This window comes from Impatiens glandulifera, chromosome 4 (assembly GCF_907164915.1).
Source record: "Impatiens glandulifera chromosome 4, dImpGla2.1, whole genome shotgun sequence".
NCBI classification, from domain to species: Eukaryota; Viridiplantae; Streptophyta; class Magnoliopsida; order Ericales; family Balsaminaceae; genus Impatiens; species Impatiens glandulifera.
In genome coordinates, this window is record NC_061865.1 from 4202112 (window position 1) to 4217978 (window position 15867).

The 15867-nt window shown below is 34.8% G+C and overlaps 3 protein-coding genes across 3 annotated transcripts; all 3 read left to right on the top strand.

The window, feature by feature from the left end:
• Positions 1–1933: 1933 nt before the first annotated feature.
• On the top strand, positions 1934–4412 carry LOC124935279 (phenylacetaldehyde reductase). Its single transcript, XM_047475725.1, has 6 exons — positions 1934–2124; positions 2212–2384; positions 3352–3537; positions 3634–3796; positions 3867–4053; positions 4129–4412. Exons 1-6 carry the CDS (start codon positions 1989–1991, stop codon positions 4271–4273), a joined length of 990 nt encoding a protein of 329 aa, XP_047331681.1. The 5' UTR covers positions 1934–1988; the 3' UTR covers positions 4274–4412.
• A 663-nt stretch (positions 4413–5075) lies between these two features.
• Positions 5076–7364, top strand: LOC124937056 (gamma-interferon-responsive lysosomal thiol protein). The gene is made up of 5 exons (XM_047477565.1): positions 5076–5464; positions 5554–5619; positions 5700–5840; positions 6818–6910; positions 7003–7364. The coding sequence occupies exons 1-5, from the start codon at positions 5177–5179 to the stop codon at positions 7216–7218; spliced, it is 804 nt and encodes a 267-aa protein (XP_047333521.1). The 5' UTR covers positions 5076–5176; the 3' UTR covers positions 7219–7364.
• Positions 7365–8448: 1084 nt separating this feature from the next.
• LOC124934246 (ubiquitin-activating enzyme E1 1-like) lies at positions 8449–14097 on the top strand. The gene is made up of 6 exons (XM_047474747.1): positions 8449–8866; positions 9059–9276; positions 9996–10790; positions 11266–12134; positions 12216–12648; positions 13262–14097. Exons 1-6 carry the CDS (start codon positions 8449–8451, stop codon positions 13856–13858), a joined length of 3330 nt encoding a protein of 1109 aa, XP_047330703.1. The 3' UTR covers positions 13859–14097.
• Positions 14098–15867: the final 1770 nt, after the last annotated feature.

Genomic DNA, 15867 nt, shown 5'->3' on the forward strand with positions numbered 1-15867 from the left:
GGCAGAAGCAGAAGAAACAAGGTCAATTAGGGCTTGCAAGAGGAAGAAGATGGTGAAAGTATCTACTTTCTTTGGAATGACTGTGGGTGCCTTCCTGGCAATCCATGCCTTAGATGGAAAATAAATATTTTGAGACTTAGATTTGCGAGTTTGTGACGGACGTTATTTTTCAATAATTTCAGGCTGTCATTTGACATTATATGAAAAATGTAGATAATGCTATATTTTGACATTATATGAAATTCAATCTTAAAATCCGATAGATTCGATCAGGATCTCATTTCCATTTCGGAAGATCTTCACACTTTTTAATATATTTATTTTATTTTCTTTCACAATGGTTTATTTGCCGTATTTAAACGACTATTCATTTCATCGACCATCTAAATAATATATATAAATCAAAATCTATAGGAACCCACCACAACACTTTATTTGAAACTGATATTTGTTACATGCATTTTTAACAAAAAATCACAATTCAGTAAGAAAATTGTCTAAAATTTCAACAATGATTTTGTAAGTTATTGGAACATACTATATCTGTAAGAGTATACATCTTTTTCCTGAAGACTGTACTCCTAAAAGAATGAAACTTATATACAAAAGAAGTTGTTTCCTTCCTCTCATGCTGGCAACATCCCATGCCTTGAGAGGTGCAAGCTCACCGGCTTGGGATGCAAAGAAGGATTCGTAACCGGGTGAATCAAATGCAAAACTTGTATGTTTAGATCCCTCTCGAGGAAGCCGTGCCATTGCAAATCTCATCGATTCCTCTAGATTGAACTGGGTAGTACTAACCTCCACCAACCCTATACTGCTACTAATATCTGTTTCATTTGCATGCATTTCCTGAACCATCTGGTGATCATAAGGGAAGGCCAAACATCTTGACAGTTGAGTCAACACTTGTAGAACTGGAAATGGCTACAAATTTATAGATCACCAATGATTGGTAAACTTAAAACACATCCAAGGCCACTATAACTCTCCATTTGAAGAAGTATTTCTTATTCCTTCCTTGTACAATTGAGGGTAATGCTTTGAAAGAGATGCACTCACATCCTATTATAAAACACAAACAGTTTACTTTTCCGGTTCACGATTATCCAAAATAAATAGAATCAGACAGAGGCGAAGATATACCTTGTCAAAAAGTCCAAGAACTAAAACTGGTACTGAAGTGAAGATAACATTATACAAAGACTAGAACGTGAAGGCCATCGCGAAACGTGAAGCCCTTCGCGAAACGTGAAGTCGCGAAAATCAAATGAAGCAATATGAAGCAATATGAACAAATATGAACTAATATGAACAATAAGAACATATTAAATTTATGTAAGGTTAGGGTTTGATTAAGAACAACATAAATCGTTTGAAATGAAGAATAGACAATAAGAACATAAATTGATTTAGGGTTTTTAGATGGAGATACTGGAAACATGAATATAAATCGATTTGGGTTAGGGTTTAAAATGAAGATATGAAAATAATAACATAAATCTGTATTATAAACATCGATTCAGGGATAAAGTTTTCTTATCTTTGTAAATTCAGGGCATAGCCGCAGTCCCCTTAGTCGCCGTAGTCGACCAACAAGAACAGAGAGAGAAGAGAGAGAAACGAAATGAATGAAATGAAAAAATTTGAGTTTATATTTTCACACTGTTCTACTTCGCGAAACGCGAATTCCCTTCGCGTTACGCAAAAAAGGTAATTTCGTCTAAAAAAAATAAAGTAGTCACCAGATCAATTTCAATTATCGAGTGCCCACGGAGGAAATGGCCCTATCTTCGGGATCATTTCGTCCAATTTCCCGTATTATTCCATTATTGTTTTCCTAATAAATTAATTTTACGCTCAAAATAATATTTTCATTATGTTGATAAATATGAATTTTATTTTATTTTTTAACAAAGAGAATCAAACAAGACTGGTAGTGGACTAAAATAAAACTTTGTGAGTGAAGAGCTGAGTATAAGACAAAAATGGCGGGATCAGGATCGGAATCGGAGAGTGGAGAAAAGGTATGCGTCACCGGAGGTAGCGGTTGCATCAGTTCGTATCTCGTGAGCCTCCTTCTCGACCGTGGTTATACTGTTCACGCCACCGTCAAAGATATCAGTGAGAACTCCTTCCTTTTTTCTCCATTTTCACCTCTTTTTCCCAACAGTCACCATCGTTAAGACCTGGATCTGATTGTGTTTGCAGATGATGAGAAGGAAACGAATCACCTTCGAGCTCTACAAGGAGCAGATTCGCGTCTCCATCTATTTCAGATTGATCTCCTTGACTATGACTCCGTCTTCGCCGCCATCAAGGACACCGTTGGCGTCTTTCATCTCGCTTCACCTTGCATTGTCGACAAAGTCCAGGATCCTCAGGTACGTTTCATTGATTTTATCAGTTCTTTCTATGATTCTCTATCCTTGCTCTGATTACTTTTTGAGCTCTAAAGTGTTGATTTGATTTAAGTTAAAGTGAGAATTATCAACTTTACTGTTAATTCTAATGGATTTTATCAATTCTTTCTATGATTCTATTCATACTCTGATTACTTTTTGAGCTCGAAAAAGTGTTGATGTGATTTAAATTAATGTGAGAATGATCAACTTTACTGTTAATTTTCATGGATTTTATCAGTTCTTTCTATGATTCTATCCATGCTCTGATTACTTTTTGAGCTGAAGAATTCGTGTTGATGTGATTTAAGTTAAAGTGAGAATTATCAACCTTACTGTTAATTTTCATGGATTTTATCAGTTTTTTCTATGATTTATCCATGCTCTTATTACTTTTCGAGCTCGAAGAGTTTGTGTTGGATGTGATTTAAGTTAAGGTGAGAATTATCAACTTTACTGTTAATTTTGATGGATTTTATCAGTTTTTTCTATGATTCTATCCATGCTCTTATTACTTTTTGAGCTGAAGAATTCGTGTTGCTGTGATTTAAGTTAAAATGAGAATTATAAACTTTACTGATAATTTTGATGGATTTTATCAGTTCTTTCTATGATTCTATCCTTGCTCCGATTACTTTTTGAGCTCGAAGAATTCTTGTTGATGTGATTTAAGTTTAATTGAGAATTATCAACTTTAGTATTAATTTTCATGGATTTTATCAGTTCTTTCTATGCTTCTATCCATGCTCTGATTACTTTTTGAGCTCGAAGAAGTGTTGATGTGAGTTAAGTTAAAGTGAAAATTATTAACTTTACTGTTAATTTTCATGGATTTTATCAGTTCTTTCTATGATTTATCCATGCTCTGATTACTTTTTGATCTCGAAGAAGTGTTGATGTGATTTAAGTTAAAGTGAGAATTATCAACTTTACTGTTGAGGTTTGACAGAATGAGCTATTGGCTCCGGCAATCAAAGGCACAAACAATGTTCTGACTGCTTCCAAAGAGCTCGGTATAAAACGAGTGGTTGTTACTTCATCAATATCTGCTATCATTCCTAGCCCAAAATGGCCAGCTGATAAGGTGAAGGATGAAAATTGCTGGACAGATGCTGACTACTGCGAGCAGAATGAAGTGAGATTTCTCTCTTTTATTATCTATCCTGAAACTGTATGCGGTTTTGCTCAATTCTACTTTGAAACTGTTCTTTTCTTTGCCTGTTGTATCTAGTTATGGTATTCACTTTCCAAGACTCTGGCTGAGAAATCAACTTGGGAATTTGCGAAAGAAAAAGGTTTGGATGTGGTTGTGGTGAACCCTGGGACAGTTATGGGTCCTAATATTCCTCCATCACTAAACGCAAGCATGTTAATGCTGCTCCGCCTTCTTCAGGGTAAGCCTCGATTGATAAATGCTTATAAATAAAAGTGTTATTTGTTTTATTAAGTCTATATTTGAAATAGGCTGCACAGACACATATGAAGATGTGTTCATGGGATCTGTTCATGTCAAAGATGTAGCTCTAGCGCATATATTGGTTTACGAAAACAAGTCTGCAACTGGAAGACATTTGTGTCTTGAATCAATATCACATTATGGTGATTTTGCATCAAAAGTTGCAGAACTTTATCCCGAGTATAACATACCAAGGTATGTTCTTTAAAGTTATATATATACGAAACTTGGGTATAGCGGTTTTGAATGTTGTTCCGGTTTTGTTGTTAGGCTGCCAAGAGACACTCAACCCGGATTACTAAGGGTGAAGGATGCGGCTAAGAAACTCATGGATCTGGGTCTAGAGTTCATACCAATGGATCAGATTATTAAGGATGCGGTTGAGAGCTTAAAGAGCAAAGGCTTTGTTTCTTAAGGTAAGTTTTTATTGAGGAGTCAAATGCTCTAATGAACAATTTTAAGGCTGTCTATTTTGGGGAGAATTAGAAGAAATGAAATGTGTTTTGTGAATTTAAAATTTTAATGGATTGTTTCCCTCGTCTATGATTATATTATTTACTATGTGAAATTATAATTTCATAGCATAAGAAAAAATAAATTATAATTTCATTTCGGATTAATATTTTTCTTCTTGCTACCATTCCCAGATATGTTCTTTTGGAATTCAAGCCGGCACGGTTTATACATATTTTTTTTAATAAATAATATATATATATATATATATTAAAACAAGTAAAAAACTAGTATTCTATCCGGAGTATTGACCTTCGTTCGAACAACGTCGTTTTAATTGAAAATCGAATCCGTGATCTTTTATCTATTACACACCAACTTTAACCTCTTTAATGGGTCGATTAAATTTTTCATCGTTAAGTACCTTGAAGAGAGCTTGTTCTACTATCGATAATAATAATACTATCGATAATATAATAATAATTATTATGTCGTTAGATAATTTAAGTTAAAATAATTTAAATTTGAATTTTACTTAAAATCGTCTTAATTGAAATGAGAGTACTTCGATCTGAATTATCGTATTATAGGCGGTGATGATATTTCTCGTCCATTTTGTCTCCAATACTATATAAACACAAATAAATATATTTATTTATTATTTTATAATAATTTTTGAATGAAGACTTTTTTTACCGTATCCAAACAGATCTTGTCAAGTTTTGGCCACGAGTAACTTCCACGTTACTTCGTGGATCGGTGTCTCTTCCGCCACGTCTCAGCCACCAACACCACTGTCCCGAGCTCATATCTACGCCGGCAGGAATTCGATTTTCGAAACGGAATTCTCAATCTTCTTCTTCCGATGGCATTGTTTCGCGCCCTCGCTCTTTCTCTCATCATCATCTTCTTTACTATCTCACCGATTCCCGTTAATTCGTCTAGATCCGAAGTCTCCTTATCGCCACACAGTGAAACTTCCGATAAAGTCTCAGTAGGACTGTATTACGAGAGCCTCTGTCCTTACAGCGCTGAATTTATTATCAATAACCTGTCTAAGTTATTCGACAATGGTCTCATATCCATTGTTGATCTCAAGCTCGTTCCTTATGGCAACGCAAAGATCACCAACAACAGCACCATCAATTGTCAGGTTATTCGATAATGGTCTTATATGTATCTGATTGACTGATTGATGAATGGGTCGAAGTGTTTTTGACAGCGTTTTTCTTCTTTATGTAGCATGGGCCATCTGAGTGTTTTTTGAATACAATTGAAGCTTGCGCTATAGACACATGGCCTGATCTGGTATGTTGTTTTAAGTTAATTGTTAGTAATTTCTACATTCTTGATGTTTTGGGTATCTTGTTTCGGTTGGTTTGCTGCAGAATACGCACTTTCCTTTCATCAATTGTGTTGAGAAATTGGTATATGATCGCAAGTTTCCGGAGTGGGATTCGTGTTTTGATGTATTGGGTCTTGATAGAAATCCTGTTGATGAGTGTTACAGCACAGGACATGGAAAAGAGGTGAGTTTAGTATCTTCTTCTCCTCCTCCTCTATTGAATTGCTAAAAAAACAGTGATTTCAAAGATACAAGCTAAAATGAAAATAAGAAAATCAAACAATGATTGATTTCGTTGACAATTATCAAAAGTAGGATTCAAGTAAAAGCTTTAAACTATATCTCTAGCTAAGATCCTGTATAAGCCTATATCGATGCTCTTCATTTTCAAATGAACCCTCTACTTTACTTTTCTCTTCTTTTTTGTTATATCTTTCATATAGGTTAAATCATGGCTATGGTAGAGATGCAACCTAGTTTTGTGTAGTCCTCAGTTCAAGAAACACACCTATGACTAAATCTAGGGTAGAAACATGACTTCAGCCCTGAAAAAAATAGCAACCCTTATTGTCCTCATCAACAAATCTGGTTTCTCATGAGTTGAATCTGCTTATCAACATTTGTGATTTGTCTATGGTTTGAGAAAACTATCAGATTGAGTCAAGAATATGTAGTATGTCCCATAAAGCCTAGAGTTTATCAAGAATAACTCAAAACCTGACAGATAAACATGCATTTAACCTATATGAAAGATAAGTGCAAAATCTCTGCCAGATTGACCTACTGAATGATTCCTAAAATAGTGTAAAGAACTTAGATATGAGGAATAGTTTGCAATGAGAATATTGAGTGGATCTCTATTCGTTTATGATAGTGTTCACTCCTTGTTGGCAAATAGGATGTACATCTCTAATGATGGAATCTTTGATGTTGGCTTCTCCATATAGAAACACTTTTTTCTTTTTGGTTAGATATCTCACTTGGATGTGAATCCAGTTTGGAAACAAAACTTAGGCCTTGTTTGATTTAGGGTTATTTGAATAACCAAGTTACAAAAATCATGTTATTTGAGTACAAAAGATAATACATTAAGGATATTTAGTATTTTAATTAATGATTTGAATGATATGATTGATAGTATGACGTCCTTGTCTTCTGCAGCTTCAACTTGCATATGCAGATGAAACAAGTGCACTCGAGCCCCCACACCAATATGTTCCTTGGGTAGTTGTTAATGGAAACCCACTTTTCGAGGTATGTTTCTAAATGCATTACAACATTTAGTTTTGAATATGGGTAGTTCTAAATGCATAACTTTCAAATTTGTAAATTGACCCATGTTGCAGGATTTTGAGAATTTCATGATCTATATATGTGAAGCTTATACTGGAACATACACTCCTTCAGCTTGCAGCAGCTTAGCCATAACAGAAGAGAAAACTAGGATGAAGGGGGGAAGAACCACTTCTCCAGTTTGCGAGGGTTCGGAGTCGAATCTCTCGAACATGAAATCCCACGTTAATTATTGGGTTAGTCGGATTGCTGCTGTAATGTGGCAATAGTTTGCTCAATCCTGTTGTAAAATATATATATCTTTCTGTTTTAGTGCCAATTAGCTTGTTTATTGTCTTTTTTATTTATTTATTATGTGAAACTTTTGTTGAATTGTTGCCTTATAAGTGGTATCATGATGCAATATGTAGTAAATGTGGATTTTCTTTATTTTTTATTGGGTATATTTAAAATCTGCCATTTTGTTTGTTTTTCATCTCAAATTTTAAATTTCAAACAAGCTTGCAAATGAATTCAATAATAAAATTGTGTTTGTAAAATATTTACTATTTTGTTGTAATTTTGTTTTTATTATTTGGTATAAAATATGTTATGAAATATTTTTAAATAAAAATAATGTTTTTGCTAAATTCTTAAATGAAGTTACGGATTTTTAGATGATTTTTGAGAAAATAAAAATTTCTTAAAACAAACAAGCTTAATTATATAATTTTAAATCACATCTAGTATCTTTTTAATAGTTGAATTATTTAATAATTTAATTAAAAAGAATATTTTATCTTTATAAAATTAAAATATAAAAGATTTTTTAATAATTCATTTTTTTTTTTTTATAAAATAAAATTTTAAATTCATGACCCTTTTTTCTTTTTCAAATAACCCAATATCAAACAATTGCTTGCGTGAGAAGAATACAAAAAAATATAGTCAAAGTTAAAAATATTTAAAGACATTATTAATTTAATATTAAAATAATTGGTAAGATTAATTATTTACTTCTTACATGTCAATGCACTAAACTACTAGTAAAACGTCGTCGTTTAATAAGTTCATTTCAGTGATCACTTTTCTCTAATACACTACATATCCTAAGAGTGGGAAGAGAGAGAGAGATAGGACCCGGATTTCTCTCTCTAAAAACCCTAGAGCAGGCACATCCATAAATAGCAGCCAACACTTAACCCCTTTCGATGGCATAGAATCAAACTCACATAATCAAGAACATTTACGCAAGCTTCCATTTCTTTCCGATTCAAATCCTTCTCGTTGAAGAGCTGTGAAAGGTACGTTCTACCTTCTTTATCGTTCATCTATTCCTACAATCGTTAGAATATTCTTTCTTTTCTTCGCAGCTCTTCATTCGAATCAAGTGATAATGACGATGTATATGCACCTAGCTTTAGGATTTATCTTGATTACACCGATCATTTTGGTATTATGCTGCATGAAGTATACAGATCTTACTTATCTTACCGTTTGTTCTATTATTCAACTTATCTATGGTTTTCTGTAAATTTTTCTCCAGTTTGCTGCACTTTATGCTTCCTAGAAAGAGACCTGTTGAAGGTGAAGTTGTAGAAGGTGGTACTGGTGGTAGCCTTGACCAATTGCTTAACAAGAAACATCGGATCGGTTGCTTTATTTCATCATCTGAGGCTCCATCTGATACACAAACTGCTACCAATCCATCATCTAACAGCGAGAACGCTACTGGAGGTGAAATCGAAATTGACGGCATCACAGGGAATACCAACAGCAGTTTGCCGGTCAGTATGGTGTTAGGCAATGGAAATCCTTCTGATATTGATGAAGATCTTCACAGCAGACAGCTCGCTGTTTATGGTCGCGAGACTATGAGGCGTCTCTTTGCTTCTAATGTACTTATATCTGGAATGCAAGGTCTTGGTGCTGAAATAGGTATGCAGCTAGCTTTGATCTTGCATGCATAGTTATGATTTGGCATAATTTGCAACTGAATGCATTGATAATTTATATATTGCTCGTGATGAGATTACTTGATGATTGATCTTGAGATGAACTCTTTGTGACTTGTACACTCAAGTTTTGATGATAGCTTCTTTTTACTCATTTTGTTTGATTTGTTTGCAGCTAAAAACCTTGTACTTGCTGGTGTAAAGTCTGTGACATTGCACGATGAAGGAACTGTAGAACTGTGGGATTTATCTAGCAGTTTTGTTTTCTCGGAGAATGACGTGGGCAAGAACAGGGCACTTACTTCTGTTCAGAAGCTGCAAGAGCTGAACAATGCTGTGGTCATTTCTACCTTAACCGAACCCTTGACTAAGGAAAAACTCTCTGACTACCAGGTAGTTTACCTTTTATGTTTACATCACTGATATGTTGGCTTCCTTAGTTTTGATTTTTTTTTCCATGATCTCCTTACAAGTTAGTATGGGATTATACTACACATTGCAGGTGTCTCATCTGTTTTATGTAGCTCCCATTCACTCTCTAGGAGTTAACTCTGTTGATAATAGCCTCAGGATGTGCAGTTACTGCTAAACTGTAATTCTCCATTATTTGTTTCTTTTGTTGCATAAATGATAAATTAACCTACTATCTATCTATATACTTCAGATGTTTGCATCACTTTAAATAAACAGACCATGTCAATATAATACATATATATGCATATTTGCATCACATGTTAAATTTTTTTTATTTATTTTTCTATACTAATATAATTAGCTGTATATTTTTCCTTTCAATATGTAGGAGTTATTTAGATTAGTATGGGAATCATCATTCGGAATGGATTTTGTATAGTTTAGTTTGTTCTTTTCTCTTCTTGTTTGTGCTTTTGATCATTTCTTTGCAGTTCATCAAATTTCTTTGTGCTTTCATTTTTTTTTCATGTTTCTTTCTAACATAATTGTAAATGACAAAGTAAGTAGAATGAGAGTTACAGTTCTATCCTGTTTGGCACTTCATGTTTCATTCTAATATAATTGTTTCTTTGTAACATATGACTACGAGGCAATGTATGCTCATTTATGTTAACACATTGCATATTCTGGCATTGCAGGTTGTGATCTTTACTGACATTAGCTTGGAAAAAGCAATTGAGTTTGATGATTTCTGTCATAGTCATCAGCCACCTATTGCCTTCATAAAGACTGAAGTTAGGGGGCTTTTTGGGAGTGTATTCTGTGATTTTGGACCTGGATTTACAGTTTTGGATGTTGATGGTGAGGAACCACATACAGGTATAGTTGCATCGATCAGCAATGATAACCCAGCATTTGTATCATGTGTGGATGATGAAAGGATAGAGTTTCAGGATGGGGATCTTGTTGTGTTTTCTGAAATTAAGGGGATGACAGAACTAAATGATGGAAAGGCAAGAAAGGTCATAAATTCTAGGCCCTATTCATTCTCTCTTGAGGAGGACACAACAAATTTTGGAACATACATAAGGGGTGGCATTGTCACACAGGTAAAGCAGCCCAAGGTGCTCGATTTTAAGCCATTAAAAGAAGCAATTAAAGATCCTGGGGAGTATCTTCTGACTGATTTCGCCAAATTTGATCGACCACCCCTCTTGCATCTGGCATTCCAAGGACTGGACAAATTTGTGTCGGTACAGGGACGCCTCCCTCAGGCTGGTTCAGAGGAGGATGCACAAAAACTGATCTCTTTAGTCTCTGAAATAAATGAAAGTTCAGGAGATGACAAGTTGGCAGATATTAATCCCAAGCTCTTGCGTCACTTCTCATTTGGTTCTCGTGCTGTTCTAAATCCCATGGCTGCCATGTTTGGTGGTATTGTTGGCCAAGAGGCCGTAAAAGCATGTTCTGGGAAATTCCACCCGCTCTTTCAGGTCATATTTTGTTCAGTCTTTAATGCATGTTGAAAATATGATGAGTATCTGAAAACTAGTTATTTCAGATTATTTTTTACATGATTTTTGTACTGATCTAGATTATACTGTATTTGTTTATGCTTAATTTGGTATATATATGCTTCTTTCTCACTTTCAGATTATTTTTTGAATCATGATTAGGAGCTCTTGTTTGATCTTGGGTTAGTTGGAAAAAATCTAGACTATGAAATCATATTTTTTTTATGAAAAGTGGATTATTTGGGTTAAATTACTATAATATCCAATGAATTATTTAAAAGAAATCCAAATAATCCTAGATCAAACAAACTCTCTTTTATTTTTTTGGTCACTGTGAGTTTTTATGAACTCAATGGTAGATGTTTCTGGATCATGATAAATATTATTTTTTGATACATAAACAGCCAGATTATTCAAAATGTCTAAATATTTTTTTATCATCGTGTTGATGCAGTTTCTATACTTTGACTCTATTGAATCACTCCCCAGCGAGCCTGTGGATGCCAGTGATTACAGACCATTGAACAGTCGCTATGATGCACAAATTTCTGTCTTTGGAGCTACCCTCCAAAAGAAATTGGAAGAGGCTCAAGTATTTGTTGTAGGATCAGGTGCATTAGGCTGTGAGTTTCTAAAGAACTTGGCTCTTATGGGAGTTTCATGTGGCAGCCAAGGGAAGCTGACAATCACAGATGATGACGTCATCGAGAAGAGTAACCTCAGTCGTCAGTTTCTTTTCCGTGATTGGAATATTGGTCAGGCAAAATCCACCGTTGCTGCTTCTTCCGCGCTGACAATAAATCCTTCTTTCCGAATTGAAGCGCTTCAGAATCGCGTCGGACCTGAGACTGAGACTGTTTTCAACGACACATTCTGGGAGAATCTGACTGTTGTCGTTAATGCCTTGGACAATGTAACTGCCAGGCTTTATGTTGACCAAAGATGCTTATATTTTCAAAAGCCACTTCTTGAATCGGGAACTTTAGGTGCTAAGTGCAATACTCAAATGGTCATTCCTCATCTGACAGAGAACTATGGTGCATCTAGGGATCCACCTGAGAAACAAGCACCTATGTGTACTGTCCATTCGTTCCCTCACAACATTGACCATTGCTTGACATGGGCTCGATCTGAATTTGAGGGTTTGCTAGAGAAAACCCCTGCAGAAGTTAACGCGTATCTTTCGAATCCATCTGAGTATATATCTTCCATGAAGAGCGCTGGCGATGCTCAGGCTAGAAATAATCTCGAACGTGTTCTTGAATGTCTGGATAGCGACAAATGCGAGTCGTTTCAGGATAGCATCACCTGGGCCCGTTTGAGGTACTGAATTTTGTTTTATTTGGAATTATATTACAACTGTTGTAATAAATAATAAACCACTCTGGGAATGTTTTTTTTCAGGTTTGAAGACTATTTTGCTAACAGGGTGAAACAATTGATTTATACTTTCCCTGAAGAAGCTGCAACTAGTACTGGTGCTCCGTTCTGGTCGGCCCCAAAGCGCTTTCCCACTCCGCTGCAATTCTCGGTTTCTGATCTCAGCCATATAAATTTTATAATGGCGGCTTCTATTCTCCGAGCTGAGACTTTTGGAATTCCAATTCCTGACTGGGCTAATAACCCTAGCAAGTTGGCTGAAGAAGTTGACAAGGTCATGGTCCCTGATTTCCAGCCCAAACAGGGTGTGAAAATTGAAACTGATGAGAAAGCAACCAACCTTTCCAATGCATCCATTGATGACTCTGCTGTTATAGATGAATTAGCCATGAAAATAGAGAAATGCAGAAGCTATCTTCCACAATCGTTCAGAATGAAGCCTGTTCAGTTTGAGAAGGTAAGTCCTTTCCCCTCCTTAGTCTTTAAGCGTCTCTTATTTGTTTCATTAGAAAACCCCGTTAATAAGCCCTTGCTTATATCTACTACCTCTAAATTTTATATTTTGTCAAATTTTAGGATGCCTAAAGCTTTGATCTAGGGTTATTTGAATAAACAGGGTGTTAATATTCAAAAAAACCCTGTTTTGATGTAGGTTATGAAAAAACCAGGCTATTTGTAATTATCTGAGTAAAAAGACATTAGGGGTATATATATAGTGAACAGTTTTTCCACTAAATTTGATTTGGTTTTATATTTTGTCCAATTTAAGGACGCATACGACCTTGTTTTATTAGGAGGGACAATTTTACATATTTCTGTCAAATCCTTCTATTATTAAGTACAGCTGGTACCATTTGATCTAGGTTATTTGAATAATCAAGTGGTTATTCCAACAAATAACCCTGTTTGATCTAGGTTCCAAAGAAAACAGGTTATTTGGAATTATTTGAGTAAAGGACATTAGGGGTATACATATATAATGTACAGTTTTAAATAAAGGACAACTTTGTTATAAGGGTAAAACATTAGTTTCACATTTTCTCATTGATGGATAAAACATTCCAATGCAGGATGATGATACAAACTACCACATGGACATGATAGCGGGTCTTGCAAACATGAGGGCAAGAAACTACAGCGTCCCAGAAGTGGACAAACTGAAAGCCAAGTTCATAGCAGGAAGAATCATACCCGCAATTGCAACCTCAACCGCCATGGCCACAGGCCTTGTTTGTTTGGAGCTTTACAAAGTTCTAGACGGGAGCCACAAAGTGGAAGACTATAGAAACACATTCTCAAACCTAGCACTCCCCCTATTCTCAATGGCTGAACCGGTCCCACCCAAAGTCGAAAAACATAGAGACATGAAATGGACTGTGTGGGACAGGTGGATCGTTAAGGAGAACCCTACGTTAAGGCAACTTCTGAAATGGCTAGCGGATAAGGGTCTGAATGCGTATAGTATTTCGTACGGGAGTAGCTTGCTTTATAATAGTATGTTTCCGAGGCACAAAGATAGGTTGGATAAGACTATGATTGAGTTAGCCAAGGATGTTGCCAAGTCGGAGCAGCCTTCGTACCGTAGGCATTTGGATGTTGTGGTTGCTTGTGAGGACGATGAAGATAATGACATCGATATCCCTCAGATATCCATATATTTTCGCTAGGTTGGTTCGTCGGTTTAGTGCAAGATGAAAACTCGTGTCAGTTGCCTTCTATAATACAACAAACATTTTGAAATTATGTTACTCTCTCATTCTTGAGAGGTGTAACAGTTAACTTTCTTAAATGTTGTTTTTTTTTTCTCTCTTTTGAAGGAGTTTAAGACTTATTTTGCTGCTTTGATAAGCAACGTTATATTTCAATTGAGAATTTCTATTGATGAATGAATTTGAGTTTTTATTAATGCTCTAACTGAATTGATTTCAAAGCATACGTATATATATGTGGAAGTCCTTTTATGCATATAGTCATGTCATAATATTTTAACACAATAATTTTTTTAAGTTTCTTTTATCTCTTTAATTCTTTTTCTAAACACTCCTGGACCATACATAAATTTATTTATTTTATTATTTCTCTTTTTGTCACTTTCATCATCTTAATTTAGCATTTCATGTATTGTGTCTTTTCTAACTCTTATTAATTTTTTTTTGTGCAATAGAATGCCAAAATTTGATTCATTCTTCCTTACTTTTTAATTAAAGAAAAATATTATTTTATCTATAAACAAAAAATCCATTTTTAAACTCAAAATAATATTATCAAAATATTCTTCTTTTACACCAACTTTTCAACTTTTTCAATAATATTAGCAACGAGTTGCCGATGTATAAGAGGCAGGTGAAAGTGTGATTTGGATTTGTGGTTAGTTTGTCGAGTGATAAAAGCCGATAACATTAGGATTAGTGGTTGATTTGCCAAAAATGTCGGTAACAAAGAATCGTACAATCATAAGATTGGATGTCGATTGAGATTGGTCGTTGGTTTGTCGATGAATCAGAGAGTGTAAGTGTAAAAATGTGAGGTTACGAGATGAGAGGTCGATTGGTATTAGTAATTGGTTAACCGATGAATAAGAGGTCAATAACATTGGAATTAGTGGTTAGTTTGTCGATGGATATATAAGAGGTCAATTCAGGCCGATAGTTGATTTGTCGAGGGATAAGAGATGTGTTAAAGTTTGAGGTCACGAGATAGAGATGTCAATTATGATTTTAATGGTTAGTTTGGCGAAGGATAAGAGACGTGTGAAAGTGTGTGGGTCACAATATTAGTAATGAGAGTTATCCATTGAGAAAAAAATATATTTGTAGTTAAATGTGTGACTGAGATGATTGGTTGACCGAAGTGTGAAAGTGAGGTCACAAGATGAGATGTCAATTAGATTGGTGGTTGGTTTGAAAAAAAATGATAAGAAAAGATGTTGGTACTACTATTGAGATAATTGAGTGCATAAGTGCTGTCACAAGATTAATAATATGAGAGGTTTATTTGGTAAAAAAAGATATTTTTGGTTAACCGAGAAATGAGAGTAAGAGTCGAAGAGGAAGAGGTCAATGTTGATTGCTGATGATTTAAAAGAAGTTAAATGAATGTGTTTTACCAAATATGTTAATCTTTTTTTTATGAATAACGAAAACAACATAAATGAAAGAAAGAAGAAGATCACTAGTGAAATATCCTGAATCATTTTTCTGGCTAGAGGTTGTCAAGTAATTGCTGTGAAATATCCTGAATCATTTTTCTGGCTAGAGGTTGTCAAGTAATTGCTGTGGCATACATAAAAACATCACTCATAGTTTCCTTAGAGTACTTAGAGGTTATATTAGAGTATTTTATATGATGTAAGGACCCACTAGATATAATTAGGATCATATGCACATATATGTATTAAAAGACTAAAGAATAAGAAAAGTAACATGCATGCGGATGGCTCCCACCATTAGAATTACGATATTAGAATTATGATATTATATATTATATGAATATGCCCTTTTAATTAGCAGCCTTTTAGAAGGAGTGCCCATGCCTTGTATTTCCTTGTATTTCCCATGCTATGCTATGCCTTTACCAACTATCTCAATTAGCAAGTTTCAAGGACACATGCCATATAAATTAGGCATCCTACATGCTCTACACCTACTATGCCTGAAACCTTATCTTCTTCATAATT